Source organism: Triturus cristatus, chromosome 2_2, assembly GCF_964204655.1.
Source record: "Triturus cristatus chromosome 2_2, aTriCri1.1, whole genome shotgun sequence".
NCBI classification, from domain to species: domain Eukaryota; kingdom Metazoa; phylum Chordata; class Amphibia; order Caudata; family Salamandridae; genus Triturus; species Triturus cristatus.
Window position 1 is genome coordinate 195,925,908 of NC_140582.1, and position 23,206 is coordinate 195,949,113.

A 23,206-nucleotide genomic window follows, 5' to 3' on the forward strand; every position below is an offset into this window, starting at 1 on the left:
TATTTAGATATTAAAGTTTAAAATAAAAATATAATTAAAAATAAATAAAAATGAAACTAAAAAAATACACAACATTTTTTAACCCCTTCGCTGCTGGGGACATTCCGTTGCAGCGCTGGGGGGGGCAGGGGGGCAGCGCGGTGGGCCTGTGCTCATGACGGAGCCGCTCCGTCATGAGCCACAGTTGAGCTGTGCTCATGACGGAACGGTTCCGTCATGACTCCGCCCATTTGCGTTGTCGCCCCGCACAGGCGGGGAAACAGCGCCGCGCAGGCGGAGCGGCCGCCAACAGGATTGTCATGACGGAACCGTTCCGTCATGAGCACAGCGCAACCGTGGCTCATGACGGAACGGTTCCGTCATGAGCGGGGAAGGGGTTAAAAAAGCAAACTTTAAACAATTAATAAAAATAAATTACATACAAATTATTACTAATTAATAAAATTAAGAGAACATTAGTGAACATGACTTTACCAAAAACATATAGCAAATGATATCAAACACATAAAACAAAAAAAGAGTATTAAATACAAATTAAAATAAAACTAAAACATTGCAAAATTTCTAATTGCATGAATAATATATATTTTTTTAATAAAAAAATGAAATACATAGTACCAGTCCAAAGTATGTAATAGTAGGGAAAGTCATGAAGGAGTTTTTCTCACTCCATTCTGAGTAACAAAAGGTAAACTGTTGGATATTGGGGGGGGTCAAATTTACTATTCCTACTCCAATCTAAGCAACAGGAGGGAAAGTGTTGGAATTTGGAGGGGAAAATTTACTATTTCTTCTCCAACACAAGCAAAAGTTGGAAAGTGTTAGACTTTGGAGTGATCAGATTTATTATTCCCATTCAAGCGTAAGCAACAGATTTACTATTTTCTCTCCAATCTGAGCAAAAGTAGGGATAATATTAGTCTTTGGAGGAGGTCAGATTTATTATTCCCACTCTTCATTTTTTTTAAATAAAACATGTGAGCCCTGGAACGGGGAGTCCGGGAAGCACGGATGAAGTTCAGTCTAGTTAAGATTCTTCAGGGCTGGCACTGGATCCCGCACGGCTTCAGGTTGTAAGGTTTCTCGGCACTCTGTCTGCTGGCAATGCGATCACAAGCCCTGTGAAACAGTTCATATATTACTGAATTGTTCTGCCATTTATCCCTTCTGGACAGCAGATGGGTCTATGCTCCAGGAGTCCATGGATTTGCCCTTGCCACTTCCAGACTCCCTAATTCTCCTCCATGACTTATTGGACCTTTCCGAGCTGACCCGCCATACACATCATCTGCTTGTCACTGCCTTTGCAGCTGCCAAAATCTGTACACTATGATACTGGGGTTCTCCACAACTGTTGTTGCATGAGGAATGACTAGCGGATATGTACAAGACTGCATCCTATGAAAAGGTAATTTACAACTTATGGACAAAGCAGATATCTTTCTTCTCAAGTGGTCACCCTTTCTGCAGGATGCCCCCCAATTTGCCATGACTCTTGATTCTGTCTGTTCATTGTCACCGCACTTCCCTCCCAACATTACTATACATGGGCTGCGCCTGAATAATCCATTTTCTTGCCCTCTTTACCTTTCTTTGTAGTTTAGTTTTGTCTTCCGCCCCTTCTTTATCCTCCTGTCCTTTTTCCTTTCTTTTCTTCTCTCCATCTATGGCTTATTTTCTCACTCCTTTCCATCTTTTCTCTTCCTTTCAGATGTTTTAGTAACATTTAGTATTGGTACATGTATGGCAAACAGCATTTGTATCTTACTATGGATTTATACTGGACTGCATGTCATTGAATTTGCTAATATTTCTTTTTTGGTATTTAATTCATGTCAATAAAATAATTGATAAAACACAAAAAACATGTAAATATGCACCAGAAAAATGTAAAGCATATTTAAAATAATAAATACACTTATGAAATATAAAATAATTACACATTTTAAAAATACATATTTTATATATCAAATAAATAAACTCTCTCTCTCTCTCTCTCTATATATATATATATATATCCCCACATATTTAAAATGAAATATTATAAATTGAAACAGTTCCCTCAGAAATAGTAAAAACAAAACGAATATTATAAAATATTATAAAAAGGAAAAATAATAATGTTGAATTCTTTATTGAATAAAATAATTAAACACCGCTTAACAATTAAATATACTGATTAACCAAGTATCTATTAAAAATCAACATATAAAAGAACAATTTATCCATGAATACATTTACATAATTAATTATCAAGTAAAATGAATTATATATATATATATATTCACTTAAAAAACCATAGGTTTCACACGTTATAGTTAGGTGGATATTTCACTTGTAAAAAACCAATGAAATTCCCCCATTATAGTTAGTTCAGATAACTATAACTCGCGCGCCCGCAATCCACTGCTGATGACGTCACATATTACATCACTCATGACATGGTCAGTGGCATCACTCATGACATCACTGATGACATCATCCTTGTGATAGAGTGGCGGTCGCGCGAGTTATAGTTATCTGAACTAACTATAACGGGGGAATTTCATTGGTTTTTTACGAGTGAAATATCCACCTAACTATAACATGTGTGAAACCTATGGTTTTTTAAGTGAATTTGCAAGGTTTTTTAAATGCTAATTCCTAACTATAACGTGTGTGAAACCTATGGTTTTTTCAGTGAATTTGTACGTTTTTTTTAATGCTCATTTATTTATGTATTATTATTTTTTTAATAAATTTATTTTACAATAAACTACGTATTAAAAATTATTATTATTTTTTTTGGTTTTCACCGTGCGCGCACGGTGCGCGCACTTCGCGATTTTTAAAAATAAAAAAAATATATATTATTTTTTTGGGGGGGTTTTCACCGTGCGCGCAAGGTGCGCGCACCCCCGCGATTTAAAAAAAAGAATAATTTTTTTTTTGCCTTCGTGGTCCTTCAGGGACCCCCTGACAAAGGCTAGGGGGTCAGGTACTCTCTACCCTGCCCCCTTTTCACGTTCGCCACCTTCCTTTTTCACTCTCGCACTGAAAACAAACAAAATGGCGGCCGACACTTCCTGATTTCGACCGATTCGAACGTTGACTGACATGTAACCACCAACCAGAATTACGCTCGCGCACGTTAGGGTGCTCGCACGGTGCGCGCACGGTGCGCACACCCTGCGTGCGTATAGATATTGATATGCTTTTAAATGCTATTTTCTCAGGAAATACTGAACAGATTTACACCAGACCTGCAAAAGGCACTTCCTTGGCCTTATGGCTACCTCTCTGCCAAATTTCAAGTAATTCTGTTCAGCCGCTCGGGCTGTAGCTGCGTCTAAAGGTCCTATGGAAAAATGCATGGGGAAAACGCGTTTTGGGACCCCCCTTTTTTCTCGGCCCCCGCTTGACGAATCACCCCGAGACTTTCAGGGTAGGATCTGAACGGAGCGCCCCATTAGTTTTGAAAATTTCGCGAGGATTCGTCAACCGGCGCCAAAGTTATGCAAAATAGAATTTTGAGATTTCCTATGGAAACACGGTCCTAACTATAACTATCTACTGGCGACCGCCAGTAGATAATATATATATATATATATATATATATTCGACTCTTCCTTTCCTCGGTACAGCCGCCGCTCGCCAAACCAACGGGTGCGTCGTCTCAGGGGACCACCAAGGTAAGGTCCGTAGTATTGCCTTTTTTCTCCTTCTCGAACCGACAAAGATTGACGACGCGATGTTCTGACCAAAAAGTTTATTTGAACAACTTAGGAGGACGCGTTTCGCCTGCCAAGCAGGCTTGTTCACCAAGCCTGCTTGGCAGGCGAAACGCGTCCTCCTAAGTTGTTCAAATAAACTTTTTGGTCAGAACATCGCGTCGTCAATCTTTGTCGGTTCGAGAAGGAGAAAAAAGGCAATATATATATATATATATATTCACTGAAAAAACCATAGGTTTCACACATGTTATAGTTAGCTGGACATTTCACTCGTGAAAAAACCATTGAAATTCCCCCGTTATAGTTAGTGCAGGCAACTATAACTCACGCGACCGCAATCTTCTGCTGATGCTAATACTGTATTTAGACACTTATTTGCCCATGTCTTCTTCCATTAAATTTTAGCTAAACATATATTGCAAATATTTTTTTTTCATAAAGACACATATGTCATCAGCAGAGGATTGCGGTCGCGTGAGTTATAGTTGCCTGCACTAACTATAACGGGGGAATTTCAATGGTTTTTTCACGAGTGAAATGTCCAGCTAACTATAACATGTGTGAAACCTATGGTTTTTTCAGTGAATTTGCAAGGTTTTTTAAAAGCTAATTCCTAACTATAACGTGTGTGAAACCTATGGTTTTTCCAGTGAATTTGTACGGTTTTTTAAATGCTAAGTTACTTTACGCCGTTCGTGGCGTGCGCGCCCACTTCACGCACCGCGCGCCCACTCTACGCAGTTAGTACCGTGGGCCATGCCGTGGGCCATGTACGCATCGTCCACACACGGAGGACATATTATGCGCTTCGTTGTGAAAGGTTATCTATTAAATGATCACATTACAATTCTGACATGCACAAAAGGTGCCCTTCGGGTACCTTTTGCACACGGGGTGTGGAAAATGTGGATAATTTTTTTTTTATTTTTTTTTACCTTACGCGTACGGTAAGCGCAATCGGCGTTTTTAAAAAAAAAAAAAAAACATTTTTGGCCTTGGGGGTTCTTTTGGGACACCCTAACCATGGATAGTTGGTTAGGAGCTGTCTAGCCTGCCCCTTTTCATGTTATCCAACTTTGTTTTTCCTCCCCCCCTCAGAGTGCGAGAGAGAAAATGGCGGCCGACACTTCCTGGTTTCGACCGATTTGAATGTTTACTAAGAACTAACAGCCAATCAGAATCGGTAAGCGCACGGTAAGCTGCCACAGATATATATATTGATTTAAATGCTATTTTCTCAGGAACTACTGAACAGATTTACACCAGACCTACAAAAGGCACTTCCTTGACCTTATGGCTACCTCTCTGCCAAATTACAAGTAATTCTGTTCTGTCGTTCGGGCTGTAGCTGTGTCTAAAGGTCCTACGGAAAAATGCATGGGGAAAACGCGTTTTGGGACCCCCCTTTTTTCTCAGCCCCCGCTTGACGAATCCCCCCAAAACTTTCAGGGTAGGAGCGGAGCGTAGCGCCCCATTAGTTTTGAAAATTTCGCGAGGATTCGTCGACCGGCGCCAAAGTTATTCAAAATAGAATGTTGCGGTTTTCCTATGGAAACAGGGTCCTAACTATAACTACCTACTGGCGACCGCCAGTAGGTAATATATATATATATATATATATATATATATATATATATATATATATATATATATATATATATATATATATAATGAATTATAAGATACAAACAATAATTTACACTTTAAAAAAACTCTCACCATAATCCACTAGAAACCCGACTTCCTGCTGCTAAATTAACAGTTTGTAATAGACAGCATATCCGCACACTCTGGAATTCACCCACTAGTATACATAAAGGATAAGCCCACAACTCATGCCAGGTGGTCTACAAATATTCACAGTTAATCCACTGTGCATCAACAAAGGCCATTAGGCTAAAGGCAGCCTGCATGAGTGGAAATCCCAGATCTAAATGGCGAATATAGCACTTTACAACGCGGATATACACCGCTATACATTCACAACGCAGTCGTTACAACGGCCGTGTTGTTACAATGCAGTGTCATTACAACGCAAGTCGTTACAACGACATGTGCTATATGGCACACTGGACTTAGGAATAGTATGATTTACTATTCCAACTCCAGTGTGTGAAACAGTAAGGAAGGAAGGTGCTGGAATAGTAAATCATATTATTCCTTAGTCTAGATCGCCATCTAGCGCAAGTTGTTGTAATGACTTGCGTTGTAATGGCACTGCGTTGTAACAACGCGGTCGTTCTAACGACCGCGTTGTGAATGTATCGCGTTGTAAAATCCGCAATGTACAGGTTGTTTCCCCTAAATGGCCAACCCATACTTAATTAAGTAACCGAGCTCTGTCCTTGCGCTCTTTTACTTAAGACATGCTGATCAGTGTGAAAAAAGGGCAAGAATATCCTGTAATGGAGATTAAGAATCTGGTCCATCACACCTGGACTCCACAGTTCTAATGTGCAGCACCGAGACACAAAGCGCACCTCGCATAATTCACACACCACATTCTTGCACATCAAGCTTTTTCAGAGTACATATTTTTCCCACAAGAACCAGAGACTGCAACTCCCTGCCCAAAAAACGCAACTGTTTAGATCAGGAAAAGATAGCTTTAAGATGCATGTGGAGTACCCCCATAGCCTTGAATGGCACTGGCCTACTATACCACCAGGCGATGTGTTGATGTTTGAGCAACCTCAAACACACAAAAGGTGATGGGAGAAATGCTTGCAATAGGTTAACCTTTGACAATCGCTCAGTGTAGCATTCCAACCCATCCTCCGTTTGCCCACCATGCCACCTCAGTTTGTACCCAGGCATATGCAAATCAAGCTTGACCCTTCGAGCAAGTCAGTCCAGTCCAAGATGGAGGCTCCTGAAGCTACAGGCGCCAGTCTGTCCTAAAGAAGGCCAACATCTTACTCAGCACACACATCTACCACAGGAGGTGTGATCTGTCCCATATAAGACCAAATGCCCAGGAGGGAGCCTCCAAGAACACCAACAGGCCCTCTACCGAGTTAAAGTCTGCATCAGTAAGCAAAAGAAAAAGCCTGCTCTCCCATAGAGGACAAGCGAGATACATGCCTGCAGAGGGCACATATATAAATAAATACAAGGCTTGAGGTGTTGTAGGTGAGTGGCCACATTTGTACCCCAAAATGGAAGGAGAGATGTTTTGCGAAGTAGTATGTAGATTGTTGTGAAAAACAGGCAAGGGTATAATGTACTAAATACATTTGTGAAATGCCTAGAAAAGTATGGGAAAATACATTTATACATGCATGAATATAAAACCATATATGATAATAATGAAAAGTAAAGTTGGAGGGCTTAATCAAACGCACAGACCCACACAAACAACCACACATATACACCCAAAAATAGAACGAGCTCTCTCGTGACTATCCCTTATGGATTATGGCATTTTTGTAAAGTCGGAGACACAAGGGGAGGTCTCGCGTGGGATGGTGCAATTAGAAGCAAACACATTCAACTGTAATGCCTCCTGGCTGCCCACCAGAATAAGCAACTTTAACCTGACAGCTCTTGTGATCTCGCAAGCCTGCAACGAGCTCTTTTGTAACCTACCCGATAATCAGCCGGGCCAGGAGTCCATACAGCTTCACTTTTTGAGACAGCCAGCGCGCGAGCAGCTGAAGAACCAAACACTCCCTTCTGGCAGCTTTCTTGGTAAGCTTTTTTAAGGCTTTCATGTGCAACACCCAATTCGAAAATATTGTAGGCTCCCGGACCTGTAGTAAGGACAAAATGTTTTAGAATGAACTACTGCGCTTCGCTAGGAACGTTGTACGCTTACAGCAGAAAAGAGTAACTTTTAAAGTTTATCTGGAAAATGCCACGCCGTGGAGACATTTTTACAGGGACAGTAGCACATTTAACCATATAGGGCACCACAATGAGCCGCATACACAAATTCAACGAGCATCCTGTAGGATTACATCACCTGTAGATTATAGATAAAAACGACGTTGTCTCAGATTTTATATTAAAATCCAAGGGGCATATTATCAAGACAGGCGATAAAATTATCGCCGATTTAGCGCCAGAAAACTGCAGCTAAATCGGCGATAATGGGCTTGATAATAGGCTCTATGGAATTCCAATTGAAGCCAATGTTAGATGTGAAGGACATAATTTTATCGCCTGTCTTGATAATATACCCCCAAGTTCCATTTCAGAAACGTGTAAACCAGACTGTCACCTACCAGGAAAAGTGGAAAACTCGACACAGGATCAGATTCACAGGGGATTTAGCAGTATGTGAAGTAGTACTCTTTCTGTTCTTGTTTACCTCCTCTTACATACCTTTGTAAAATAGCCCAAACGTATCTAAAATGGGTATATTCAAATAAAACGAGTACAACTAGAACTGCTCGCTCTTTTCACTTTTACCATTAGAAAGTTGGAGTTTTCAGTGCTGAGTCACAAAGGCATGTAAAAGCATGTAAAATTATGTGCAGAGGCAGCCCCCGAAAGGGGTGTTAATCGGATACGCCGAATGACTGTAGACATAGCCACATTGGGCACAGTATGGAAAGTAGAAACGCCTCCGGCATTTTTAAATGGATGCTGGATTCAATGAGAGTTTCAGCGTGGAATAAATTGGGGTATTCGTAAAATATTATATACACGATGAAACAATGTGTGATACGAAGTCTGACTGACGCCTTCTTCCCACAGATGAATAACGAGTTAGCAATAGTGCAGGTCTAAAAATCGGGGAAAGAGTATTCAATACAACCCCGTGCGGTATAGTGGAGGCAGGTACGAATGCCCTCCGCCTCTACAGGGTAAATACCCCCATTTGAAATAAGTAATTGGTGTGTAAATTATGTGACTATGAACACATGTGGTTGGTATGTTTTTATTGATAATAGAACAGAAATTGGCTATTCTGTTTTGTTTTCTTCTCTGTTTTTAACAGCCCTTCCGCAACATAAAAGCATATGTCCAGTGAGGTGCTTGATTGAAACCCTATGCCCTGATGAATTTGCCAGAACAAAGATAAGTGGCAATGAAACATGTTGGCCTTCTTTACAAAGGTTAGCAACATCGAGTGCTATTATTTTGAGTAGACTCACGAGTTTGAATAAAGAGGGTTACTTTAAGTGAGTGTCTAACTCAATTTTAAATATTGCTTGGGACATCTGGTTCTTCGCAATACACGGGCTTCTTCCTTTGATGGGGACAATAACAAACTTTTCTTTCTTGATCTGTTTCCTTTCTTTTTTTCACTGGACTCTAGTTTCCTGACTTTTGTGAGTGGGTAACCGATGATGATAAAACGTGGGCATACTGGCGAGAACCGGCTGGTAGCCTCCCTGGTGTTGCGTACGTGAAAATGAAAAGGAGAGGAGGCTCAAAAGGATCGAGGGCCCCTTACCATCCCCTCTGCCCAAGGGGCTGGTGACCTCGCCCCTGAGGGTGGTACCTAAGAAAGAAACAGGCCAGTTCAGCTCATCCACCACCTTTCTTTCCCTGAAAGCACATCAGTAAACGATAGGATCAGTCCCCAAGAATGCTCAGTGGGTTATGACACGGTGGACGACTCCATTGACTTGGTAAGGGCTAAGGGATGAGGGACTCTCATGGCTAAAGCGGATATTGAGTCAGCATTCCGTCTTCTTCTGGTTCACCCGGCGAGATTTCATTAGCTAGGTTTCCACTAGGAAGGGGCAACCTACTTTGACAAATAATGCAGATGGGCTGCTCAGTGTCCTGTCCCTACTTGTAACAATTCAGCACCTTATTAGAATAGGCCCTGCATGACAGACACCCACAAGGAGGTAAGCTGCACTACCTCAATTAATTCTTGTTAGTGGGACTAGCTGGGTCCACAGAGTGAGGGGACACACTGGCGGTATTCCAAGAGCTAGCAAGAGATTTGGGAGTACCTCTGACAGAGGAAAAAACAGTGGGTTTAGCGACCAAGCTCACGTTCCTATGCATATAACTAAACTCAGAAACAGGTAAGTCCCGGCTGCTAGTGGACAAGGTGAAGGAGTTCAGAGAGGAGATGTGGGCAATGTATGGCAGGGAGAAAGCGACACTCTGCGTACTACAAATACTGATCGCAAGCTTAACTTTGCCGCCAGAGATATCCCAGCAGGACGGGTCTTTGCAAGGCACTTAACGCAGCTAACGGCAGGGCTCAGTGAAAAGCATCACACGTCAGGCTAGGAGTAGGGACAAAAAGAGACCTGATCATAATGAAAATATTATGCCTATAGTACAACTTCCCGTGCTCATAAATGCTGTAGTAAATTGACCCCTCAAAATCTGAAAGCTGTTCACAAAGGCAGGATCAGCGTAGATGTGCATACACTGTTTCACTAATGAGTGTGCAGGAATCAGCGGTGGCTGCTCCATATGGGCTAATGAGCGTTGCCCCTCTCCTGCTGCAGATGCACCCAAAGTGATTGTTAAGGACTTGTGCCTAGCAATTGAGGCAAAAACTTGCACTTATAATTCTAAAGGGGTTTTCATGCAAACACATATTCACACAGACTCACTCTGCTGGAGACTCCTACAGTCAAAAACTTTGGGTTTCTCCATCTGCCAATCTCAATACTGAAGTCTCCAATCTCCAATTACAAGAGCAATATAATAATCCAAGCCGCTAGGCATTAATCTGAAAAAGTTCGATTTACAATTTGTCTTAAATGCCAACCCAGAGTCAACCACACCATACTGTTTTGCACACTCAAAGAAAGGATGGGAATGAGGGGTACTGTCTTAAATAGGTTCCATCGCTTACTTGAGAACTACTCTAAACTGATCAAGCTAAACAAATACCTATCTAGTCCTGCCCCCATAATCCATCGGGTCCCATAAGGATCCATAGTCTCTCACACCCTTGTCAACCTGTACATTAAACCTTTGACTACTATTCTTGATTAATCCAACCTCTCTAACCACCTTTATGATGACGTCATACAAATTTATCTGTATCATCACTTGATGACATACTCTGATGAGACCAAACCCTAAAGGACATCCAATTCTGGCTATTCCTCAACCACCTAAAACTAAACATGCTGAAGACAGAATTCCTCCTCATCTCCCCACCCTCAAAGCTCACCTTCGTGACAAGACTGGCTTAATTCTCTCAATGTTCTGAACTGTAACCCAAAAATCTGCCTGCACTAAATCACTTGAAATCACTCAAGAACCTTAACCTGCAATCCCACTTGAACACTTCCCCTAGAAATGCTCAGCAACAGCTCAAACTCCTCAAAACAATCAAACCTTTCATTCCAAACCAGACTTTAAAACGTGGTACAATTATTGTCACCTTTTACTCCTGTACAGTGCTGGTCTGTGCCTGTGATGTTGTGGTACCGTCACAACAACAGGTAGATAGATACGGTGGAGTTAATGAACACCTGTATTGGATTGTCTTATAATGGCCTACTATTGCATATGAAAGTTCTCCTTACTGTCTCGACCAGTGGACAATTGGATGTTTGGAAGTTGGGTGTGGTAGGGGGTGTTATTTTGTTACTTATTTTGGCACTTTTTAAATGTTATTAGTATGTGAAGTTTGCTATTATGCCTCGATACTTGAAGTGTTCTATTCTACTGTATGTATCTAGCCTGACGTTTACTGGCCCTTACTCATTCGCATGTATTTCATTAACTATCGTGCTTATTGAAATGCTGATAAAAAAACTATTGTAGTCAACTTCAGGTTGGACTACGGAAGAACACTACTCACAGATATCCCCAAAACTCATCTGTTGCCAATGAAAGGCACTCTCAACTCAGCAGCATCATTGGTCTCAAGAACTATGCATTTTGACCACATCACCCCACTAAACTGCCTCTTAATAGAAGCATGAAGCCTCTTTAAACTGTCCTGTTTCATACACACAGTTTTGTACTGTGGAACACTGAAATATCTTGCACAAAAACTCGTCCTTTTTGGGGCAGCTTCTCCTCCAGAATTGCTGAATACCTCCTCCTAGAACCACCAAGATGTAAACAGGACAAAACTTTATCCCAGACTTTTTCGGAATATGCTCCAAGAGTCTGGAACGCGATCCGACCACAGATTCGCACAGATACTTCTCCAGGAAATTTCAAGAAGAACTTAAAACAGCTGCCAGTGTTCAGATACCTACTAAAGTTATCCTTTATGGTCCCAGCCAGATGCTTAAGCATGCGGTCCAACCTCTTCTCACCTGATAGTGCCAGGTGTTATCTCCCTAAATAACCCTGCAGTTTAGTAGCACTTTGTTAGTATCTTGGTATTTTTATATTATTTCATTGCTCATTGTAAAATATCCTGCCATTACAATTTGACTAAATGTTCATTATGAAGAGTTCTGATGCATCCCGGTCTTCTACACGCTATGTAAAACTACATATGAACAAAAACACTAAGTGCAGGAAAGAGCACAAAGCAGTTTGATTTCTACCAAAAATGTCTTTAAAAGAAGAAGCCAAGCAAGAGGACTCAATTCCCATCATCCATCGGCACTGGATTTCTCCTCATCTATCAATCATCCTTCTGCACAAGAAGTAACATCATCGATTTCCCAGCAAGCCTGTCTTTTAAAAGAAGAAGCCAAACATAGAGACTCATTTCCAACAATCCATCGGCACAGGAGGCGACATCACCAGATTTCCCATCATCCATCTGCACAGGAAATGACGTCAGTGGATTTCCGATCATTCCCATCGTAAATCTGTAAGGGCAGGGACATCACTGGTTTCCGTAAAAAATGGCTTCACTTAATGGTGGCGGCAGACCTATCTGTGCTCGTCTTTGCCCTGCTCTCACCCAGCACCAGTACCCCTCGTCCTCCACTGACTGGCTCCCCCCGTCACTACTTAAGCTCCACCGTCTGCAGTCTGAACAGCAGTCACACCTCCCAGCACTGCTGGCATGTCACGGCAGCCCAACACTGAAGGTGCATTCTCCTACGTCACCTGCTATTTCACATGATTCCTCCCACACCCATCTCACTCCCCTGTACCTCACACACTCAATACACTCAACAACCACACAGACCAATCCCCACCACACCACACCCAGATCTGGAATTTGTGCCTTCTCCTACCTCGCTCCTCAAGCCTGGAACAGCCTATCCTTGTACATCAGAACTAACTCATTAGTTCTTGAATTCCACAAGAAACTGAAGACCTGGCTCACACCTAGCCTCGGCCCTCTCCTGGACCAAGCTTCATCTTCACCGAGTGGAGTCATGTACTATACAAATACACATCACATAACCTAAAGTAACATAACATAGCATAACATAATATAAAATAACATAACACACTAATTTCCTTTAGGGTGTGATAGTGATAATTTAGGAAAGTTGTCCCTTTTTGACATGGTCACCCCACTTTTTTGCCTGGTATCTGATGCAATTTTGACTGAAGAGCACTGGGTTCCTGCTAACCAGGCCCACAGTGCCAGTGTTCTTTCCCCAAAACAAGGGAACTGTGCAATTGTTCCCCTGTTAGCAAGACCTTTATCCTCCCTGTAATCTCCTAGTAAATGGTTTCCTAGGTACCTAGGGCATGGGTACAAAAGAGGATCCCTTAGGGCTGCAGCATGTATTGTGCCACCCTAAGGGACCCACAACCAAACTCATGCACGTTGCCATTGTAGGCTGTGTGAAATGGTGCGGACAAAAGTGAAAACACAAAATGGCACACACCTTGTGTGCCATGCCCATACGCACTGTATGCAATTTATGTACGCCACCCCTACAGCAGGCCTTACAGCTCTAAAGCAGGGTGCATTAAATTACATGTGAGGACATATCTGCATAGCAGATACGCCCCTGTGTTATCTAGTTTAATTGCTGGATACTACAAGCAAACAGGGAAGCCATCTTAAGTATATGGAATGGGCACTGATTATTACAGCTACATGATGGCTTCACTGAAACCTATGGTGTTTGGCATCAAACACCTCATCTTAATAAATCCCCGCTGACGCCAGTAATGGATTTGTTAAAGCATGCACCTAGAGGGTACCTTAGAGGTGCCCCCTGAAAACCTACCAGCCTCTTAGTGTGCTGACTGATTGGTATCTTCCAGCCTGCCACGACAAACATGTTTGTGACCCTCTGCAGGTGAGAGGTTGTGCTCTCTGAGACCAGAAACAATGCCTACTCTGAAGGAAGGTGTCCACACCTCCTCCAGCAGGATGGTCAGTGAATCGGTATATCAAGGCTAGGGACTTCAAAGCCCCTGCTACCTTTGGTATGCGATCCCAGCTTCCCCCAGACCTGTGAGATGCCATCGCCTGCCCTGAGGCACATTTGGCATCAGTACAGGCCGGAAATTAGCTATGCTAGGAGGTGTGGTGCACTACCAGGCCAGTAACGCCCGTAAGATGGACTACCTGATGTGCCCCACGAAAGAGGGTTCCACCCTTTTTATTTTGGTGGACTTAGGAATTTTGGGACAGGGTTGTGCCCACCACCACAGAAAGTGGTCATATAGGAGGTGTAGTGACCCCAAGGGTAAGTAGCCCATTGGCTACTATCCTTCACTCCCCTTAACACCCTTAAATTGAGTACTTAAGTGGCCCCTTGACATCAAGAATGTAGATTCGACTGACTGAAGAAAGAAGAGAATGTTGAAGAGCTAAAGAAGCAAGAACCGCAAGCTGCTGGTGGATTTTGGCGCCAAACCCTGCCTGCCACCTGCTCCTGTCCTTACAATTGCTACACACAGGCTTGTCCTGCAGCTGTGCAGCCTCCAAAAGCCTTGGAGGGCCTCCAACACTTTGCAAAGCCATAAGCATCTCCCCTGAAGTGGAGGAGTCACTTCCCTGCAGCCTGCATGCACTGACCACAACATCTTGTTCACCGTTCTGCTGTTGACGGGGTCCACCAATGCAGCAGCTGACCAGGAAAAGGTCACCATGCTCCAAGAAGTTGGATCTGACTCCCCACCGTATGAGAAGAAGGCAGGACCAAACGGAGCCCCCTTGCACTAATATCTGTGGTACTGGACCTCTTGCAGCAACCAAAGCTTGTTTGCATTCAATTTAGCCTCCAACACTGCAGAGACCGAGCAGCCGACAAGGGCCATCAGCATCGCAAAGGCCAGCACCTAGAGGGGCCCAGCTGTCCTAATTTGTTCCACTTTGCAGGTCTAACCAAGATACGTGTGTGCCTTTGACGCATGGGCACCAGCTGACCAAAACCCTCTGCGCCCAAGCTCCCCAGCCCGGGTCCACAATTGACAGTGCTCCCCTGCTCCCAGGACCCCCATGATTGAATCGAGCTCCCCGTTGGGAGCTCCCAGACTTGTCCCCAAGTCCCACTCTGCAGCCTGTTTCTAGTTGGCCCCCTCCTTGCCTACTGTGTACCTTGGCCCCCTAGCACCTTCAGTCCCAAAGGTAACCCCCCATAGAACTGTTCGCAAAGAACCATATGTTGTATATGTCTTTTTCTCCATAGGAAAGAATTACCGTGTAATAACGCATTTAAGTGAACACGTGACTTACCTGCTAAAATTGTTATTACAAAAAGTACTTGTCCATTAATAAACTTCTTGGTGTTAAAATAAATATGAAAATACTTGTTATTTTTTTAAATTGTTCTTGAGTTTCTTCCTGAGTGTTTGTGTCATTTATTGACTTTGTGTGTGTCCAACAAATGCATTAACACTACCATCTGATAAGCCTAAACTGCTCGACCACACTACCACATAAGAGAGCATTTGGGATTATTAATTTAAGCCCTGTAAACCAATAAGGCTCGTCTGAAATTTCTACATATCATACCTCATTCTGGTATACTACATAAAAAGCCAGCCCAGCTTCCTGCAGAGAGGAAGTCTTTGCTTACTAAAGAAATAGTTTCCGCATGAAAAATAAAAAGATATTTGTAAATATTCTATCCACAGGTTGGGATTTTTTTATAATGTGGAGAATCCACATCAGATGTATTAGGGGAGAGAATATGCCCTGGAAGTTACGAATCCCACAAACGTCCACTCGTTACTGCTATATATCAGGCAAAAATATATTGAAATTGTTCAAGGCGGAGGCCTATACCTATGCACACTGTGGCTTACAGAGTCTGTGTGCCTAATGCCCTGTATGTTTATGTGTACAACGATCGTAATAACCAGAATGTTTTTTTGCCACCATAGATATTAAACTTGAATAATCGGTCAAAGACAAGGCATTTTTAAATTATATGCTGTAGAAGTATGCCGGGCATTATAACTGAACTTCAAATAAAGTCACACTCAGAAAGAAAGTTTTTCTTATATTTGAAATCACATGTCGTAGGATATCGGAGATGCACTAATTATTAATGGAATAAGAGGGTTTTCTAGATATTGTGCCCACAAGTGGAAAACAATGCATTTTTACAGACAAGCAGTCTTGTTCATTAGTCAAAATAATTAATAAAATATTTAAACAACATTCTTTAAGTTTATACCTAAGCACTAAATAGGAGTAACGGGATATGCCAGAATCAATTTTTGGAGGCCAACAGCAACTAAACCATTTAAAATGGTAGTGCTGGACAAGTTACTTACCGTCAGCATCAGGCTGGATCCCGAATATTTTTGATAGCAGTACCCCTGTTTGTATCTCTTCTTCACCTACAGTTTCCTTCACGGGCATTCTCGTTTATAGACCGCCTGGTCCCAGAACGAGCTTTTGCTCCGATTTACTTTGAATCTTAGAGTCTTATTTTGGTAAGTCGCAGCTCACTATTCTGGGGGATTTAAACTTTCATTTGGAGAATTTTGGAGCAAGTGATACACTTCAACTGATTAACTCGCTAGAAGCTTGTGAGCTTAACCAGCTGGTGAAAGGCCCTACTCATCGAGCGGGCCATACACTAGACGGGGTCTTTACTAATGACCCTAGACTTTCAGCTGGCTCTCCCATTCCCTTGGCCTGGTCGGATCATCTGGCTGTACCCCTTGAACTCACAATCCCTATTGAAGACCCCCATAGTTATGCCATCAATAATAGAGTCTGGAAAAGGAGTTATAAAAATATTACCACTCAGGCCCTCGCTCCTCTGATAAAAGGTTCTGGGGCCCTGTCCTCACGAGATGTTAATGTGGCGGGCCAGGAGTTGGCTGATTCTATTAGCAGAGCGGTTGATGTGCTTGCCCCCGCTTCTTTGCGATATGTGGCTCGTCGTAAACCCTCAGCGCCCTGGTTTACAGAGTCCTTAAGACTCCTCAGACAAACCTGTAGAGCCAAGGAGAGGAAATGGCGTAAGTCTTGGGATCCGTCTGACAGAGAGGATCACAAGCTGTCTCTACGAACCTATAAATTTAATGTGATCAGAGGAAAACAAGTCTATTTTTCTAATTTGATGGCCTCCCTCTCTTCATCTAAAGAATTGTTTAAAATAGTTGACTCTTTGTGTTCTTCTCAGTCACCGGACCCAGTTGTGGACTCTCAGGAGCTATGCAACAATATTTCCGAATTCTTTTACAAGAAAATTTCGGATATTCATCAGGACCTGGCAACTCAGAGGATTCTATCAGATGATAGTTCCCTCCTTGCGATTAAGGCCGCAGAGTCCTGGAGGAAGGGACCTAATAGTAAGTTCCTTACTCTTTTTCCACCGCTCTCTCTTGAGAGTCTCAATGCCCTTCTTGATAGAACTAAGTCTGCTTCTCCTGCTGATCCCTGCCCCTTAAGAGTCCTTAAGGATTGCAGGACGATCCTTCTGCCTCCGTTGCTGGAAGTGATGAATGAGGCCATAGCCCAGGGTACTTTTCCTGTGACTTGGAAAAAGGCTATAGTCAGACCTCTCCTTAAAAAGCCTTCCCTTGATCCGGGAGTATTGAAGAATTTTCGACCAATCTCTTTGTTACCTGCTCCTGCCAAGATGCTTGAAGCACATCTCAATTTCCATCTATCCACCTTTCTTGACTCCTCTGAGTTTCTTGACAGTTCACAGCATGGATTCAGGAAATTCCACAGCACCGAATCTGCTCTGACGATGGTGGTAAATAACATTCGCTGCAAGGTTGATGGGGGTCAGACAACTATTTTAGTTCTCCTGGACCTTACCGCAGCGTTTGATACCCTGTCTCCCTCCATCTTAACATCTCGGTTAAGGGAGGCAGGGGTGGCTGGGCCAGCTTTAGGCCTTCTTGACTCTTTTTTACATCTGAGAGAGCAAAGAGTCATGCTTGGAGACTTCCTCTCCCCTGCTAAATCTTTGCAATGTGGGGTGCCTCAAGGGTCTGCTTTAAGCCCAACTTTATTCAACTTTTATGTTGCCCCTCTTGCTAGGTTAGTAAGATCTCAGGGGATGGAGGTAGTCTCCTATGCTGACGACACACAAATCATGGTGTCTCTAGCCCACCCTGTCAGTGTTTCGGCGTCCAGTTTTAGGTCCTGTATGCAGTTGGTCGCGGACTGGATGGTGTCAAACTCCTTAAAACTGAACGCCGACAAAACTGAGGTCCTAGTCTTTGGTAAAGACCAAGATATCTGGTCTAGTGATTGGTGGCCTACGTCTTTGGGAACCTGCCCTTCCCCTGTTAAGTCTGCTAGGAACCTTGGAGTTATTTTTGATACTTCATTGACTATGAATCTCCAGGTCAGCAGGACGGTTTCTACATGTTGGGGTGTCATTATGACCCTAAGAAAAATTATTCATTATCTCTCACCATTGGCACGCAAGCAAACTGTGACTGCTCTTGTTGGCTCGAGGCTGGATTATTGTAACGCACTCTATGCGGATACTAATAAACATCTCATTCAGCGCCTTCAGGTCGTGCAGAATGCTGCTGCTAAATTCGTTTTGGCTCTTCCGAAAGATTCCTCTGCAACTGCTGCTAGGAAGCACTTACATTGGCTCCCCATCCATTTCAGGATTACTTTTAAACTTCTCTGTCTTACATACAGAGCTCTTTCCGCTGGCCCTTCTGATGCTCTGGGGTCCCTTCTGGTACGTTATATTCCTAGCAGATGTCTCCGCTCTTCAGAGGCTAATCAATTGGTAATCCCCCGAAGTAAGAAGGTGAGATGGGGTAGTAGAGCGTTTTCCATCGTTGCTCCACGACTTTGGAACTCTCTCCCTTTGCAGATTAAGTCCCAACCCTCTTTGGTCCTTTTTAGGAAAGCACTTAAAACCTGGTATTTTGTGAAGGCCTACCAGTAAGTTCCGAGTATTTTCTGAGTCAGAGTCATTATTGTTTGGTTAGGCGCCTTGACGCCCATTGGGCTTAGTTGCGCAATACAAATTTGCTTGCTTGCTTGCTGCTGCGTGCCGATAGGTGGCATTGGTCGTCTCCACGTGATATCGTAGGCATCGGATTTGTTGTTGTCATGACATCCGCGGCAGTGTGGGGAAGATAGTTGGGTCGGTAAGAAATCTGCCGCTTGATCATGTCTCTACCAGATAAGGCGTTACCGAAGGTAAGTAACTTGTCCATCTCATAGAGACATCTAGCCGCAGATTCATTACCTTTGAACATATACCCAAGCAATACAATCACCGCATGAGAGACTGCTGAAAGGTTTCAGACCAAGGAGTCCTGCAAGACAGAGCGGCCAAAGAGACCCTCCAAGCGGACCTGAGAATCCAGGCAGTAGTGTCTGGCAAACGTGTGCAGAGGTGCCCAAGTGGCCGCTTGGCAGATGTAAGAAACTGAAACACCATGCTGGAGAGCCTTGGTGGCTGCTTTCACCATGTTAAAATGGGCTCTGAGGCCTACAGGAGGTTGTTTTTTCGCCAATGCGTGGCATATTTTTATGCAGTTGATGACCCAGTGTGAAATGGTCCTCTTCTGAATTGCTCGCTCCATGGTACCCTATGAAGAGTTGGTCGTCCACCCAAAACTCTTTGTATGATGAAGGTAGAATGATAACACTCTTTTTGGGTCCTTACTGTGGAGACGCTCTTCTTCCTTGGAGGAATGCAGAATGCATAGAAAGTGGGTAGAGTAACAGATTGGGCCAGATGGAAAGGTGTTACTACCTTTGGCAAAAAAGACGCCCTAGTGCGGAACACTACTTTGTCCGAAAAGATGGTCAGGTAAGGAGGCTGAGAAGACAGTGCCTGTAGTTCGCTCACATCCTGGTAGAAGTAATTACCACTAAAAAGGCTGTTTTAATAGGGAGCAGCCAGATGGGACAATTGTGCAGAGGTTCAAATGGTGAACACATCAAAAAGGCAAGGATCAAATTAAGATCCCATTGGGGCACAATAAAAGGTGACGGAGGAAACATATGGGTAAGCCCCTTCAAAAATCTCTAAAAAAGGAGATTTGAAAAAAGACTGCTGATACGGCAGCCAAGGAAAAGCAGATAGGGCCAAAAGTTAGCCCTTCGGAAAGCACAGAGCAGAGCCCTGCTGGGCCAAAGAGAGAATAAAAAGAAGGACATCTGACAGGGCCCTCCCTTGCTGCTGAGACAGAAGATTGTCCCGAAGAGGCAGCCTGACCAGAGGATTGATGCTCATCTACAGAAGCTCACGATACCAGACTCTCTGTGCCCACTCCGAAGCCACAAGGATAACTTGGGCCAGGTCACTTTTGATCTTCTTGAGCACTCTGAGCAGTAGTGTTATGGGCGGAAAGGCGTATAGAAGGCCTGCACTCCACTCGTGATAAAAAGCCGCTGACCCAATCATGGTCTGTCATCCACCACTGCAGGATGTTCACGGTGCCCTCCAATATCTGAACTAGGTCAGTGAGATTTCCCCTAAGCTGCACCCATTGGAACTGCAGGTCCCACAGCAGAGCCCACAAGTGTCATCTGACATGGTCCACTAGCAGGATGCAGGAGGCCATGAGGCCCAACAGCCTCAGAGTCAATCCCATCGAAATCCAGGATAGAGGCTGAAACATCGGTATCATAGCCTGAATACCCTTGACTCACCGTTTGGGAGGATAGGCCCGAAACTGCACTGTGTCCAGAACCACTCTAAAACTACATATGAACAAAAACACTAAGTGCAGGAAAGAGCACAAAGCAGTTTGATTTCTACCAAAAATGTCTTTAAAAGAAGAAGCCAAGCAAGAGGACTCAATTCCCATCATCCATCGGCACTGGATTTCTCCTCATCTATCAATCATCCTTCTGCACAAGAAGTAACATCATCGATTTCCCAGCAAGCCTGTCTTTTAAAAGAAGAAGCCAAACATAGAGACTCATTTCCAACAATCCATCGGCACAGGAGGCGACATCACCAGATTTCCCATCATCCATCTGCACAGGAAATGACGTCAGTGGATTTCCGATCATTCCCATCGTAAATCTGTAAGGGCAGGGACATCACTGGTTTCCGTAAAAAATGGCTTCACTTAATGGTGGCGGCAGACCTATCTGTGCTCGTCTTTGCCCTGCTCTCACCCAGCACCAGTACCCCTCGTCCTCCACTGACTGGCTCCCCCCGTCACTACTTAAGCTCCACCGTCTGCAGTCTGAACAGCAGTCACACCTCCCAGCACTGCTGGCATGTCACGGCAGCCCAACACTGAAGGTGCATTCTCCTACGTCACCTGCTATTTCACATGATTCCTCCCACACCCATCTCACTCCCCTGTACCTCACACACTCAATACACTCAACAACCACACAGACCAATCCCCACCACACCACACCCAGATCTGGAATTTGTGCCTTCTCCTACCTCGCTCCTCAAGCCTGGAACAGCCTATCCTTGTACATCAGAACTAACTCATTAGTTCTTGAATTCCACAAGAAACTGAAGACCTGGCTCACACCTAGCCTCGGCCCTCTCCTGGACCAAGCTTCATCTTCACCGAGTGGAGTCATGTACTATACAAATACACATCACATAACCTAAAGTAACATAACATAGCATAACATAATATAAAATAACATAACACACTAATTTCCTTTAGGGTGTGATAGTGATAATTTAGGAAAGTTGTCCCTTTTTGACATGGTCACCCCACTTTTTTGCCTGGTATCTGATGCAATTTTGACTGAAGAGCACTGGGTTCCTGCTAACCAGGCCCACAGTGCCAGTGTTCTTTCCCCAAAACAAGGGAACTGTGCAATTGTTCCCCTGTTAGCAAGACCTTTATCCTCCCTGTAATCTCCTAGTAAATGGTTTCCTAGGTACCTAGGGCATGGGTACAAAAGAGGATCCCTTAGGGCTGCAGCATGTATTGTGCCACCCTAAGGGACCCACAACCAAACTCATGCACGTTGCCATTGTAGGCTGTGTGAAATGGTGCGGACAAAAGTGAAAACACAAAATGGCACACACCTTGTGTGCCATGCCCATACGCACTGTATGCAATTTATGTACGCCACCCCTACAGCAGGCCTTACAGCTCTAAAGCAGGGTGCATTAAATTACATGTGAGGACATATCTGCATAGCAGATACGCCCCTGTGTTATCTAGTTTAATTGCTGGATACTACAAGCAAACAGGGAAGCCATCTTAAGTATATGGAATGGGCACTGATTATTACAGCTACATGATGGCTTCACTGAAACCTATGGTGTTTGGCATCAAACACCTCATCTTAATAAATCCCCGCTGACGCCAGTAATGGATTTGTTAAAGCATGCACCTAGAGGGTACCTTAGAGGTGCCCCCTGAAAACCTACCAGCCTCTTAGTGTGCTGACTGATTGGTATCTTCCAGCCTGCCACGACAAACATGTTTGTGACCCTCTGCAGGTGAGAGGTTGTGCTCTCTGAGACCAGAAACAATGCCTACTCTGAAGGAAGGTGTCCACACCTCCTCCAGCAGGATGGTCAGTGAATCGGTATATCAAGGCTAGGGACTTCAAAGCCCCTGCTACCTTTGGTATGCGATCCCAGCTTCCCCCAGACCTGTGAGATGCCATCGCCTGCCCTGAGGCACATTTGGCATCAGTACAGGCCGGAAATTAGCTATGCTAGGAGGTGTGGTGCACTACCAGGCCAGTAACGCCCGTAAGATGGACTACCTGATGTGCCCCACGAAAGAGGGTTCCACCCTTTTTATTTTGGTGGACTTAGGAATTTTGGGACAGGGTTGTGCCCACCACCACAGAAAGTGGTCATATAGGAGGTGTAGTGACCCCAAGGGTAAGTAGCCCATTGGCTACTATCCTTCACTCCCCTTAACACCCTTAAATCGAGTACTTAAGTGGCCCCTTGACATCAAGAATGTAGATTCGACTGACTGAAGAAAGAAGAGAATGTTGAAGAGCTAAAGAAGCAAGAACCGCAAGCTGCTGGTGGATTTTGGCGCCAAACCCTGCCTGCCACCTGCTCCTGTCCTTACAATTGCTACACACAGGCTTGTCCTGCAGCTGTGCAGCCTCCAAAAGCCTTGGAGGGCCTCCAACACTTTGCAAAGCCATAAGCATCTCCCCTGAAGTGGAGGAGTCACTTCCCTGCAGCCTGCATGCACTGACCACAACATCTTGTTCACCGTTCTGCTGTTGACGGGGTCCACCAATGCAGCAGCTGACCAGGAAAAGGTCACCATGCTCCAAGAAGTTGGATCTGACTCCCCACCGTATGAGAAGAAGGCAG

General features: G+C 43.9%; 1 protein-coding gene across 1 annotated transcript in view; it reads right to left on the reverse strand.

The window, feature by feature from the left end:
• The window catches only part of STPG2 (sperm tail PG-rich repeat containing 2), a 2,141,360-nt gene that overhangs the window by 1,454,437 nt on the left and 663,717 nt on the right, over positions 1–23,206 (reverse strand). The window contains exon 9 of the mRNA XM_085641159.1: positions 7,302–7,465. Within this exon, the coding sequence (XP_085497285.1) occupies positions 7,302–7,465 (164 nt within the window). The remainder of the gene's footprint in view (positions 1–7,301; positions 7,466–23,206) is intronic.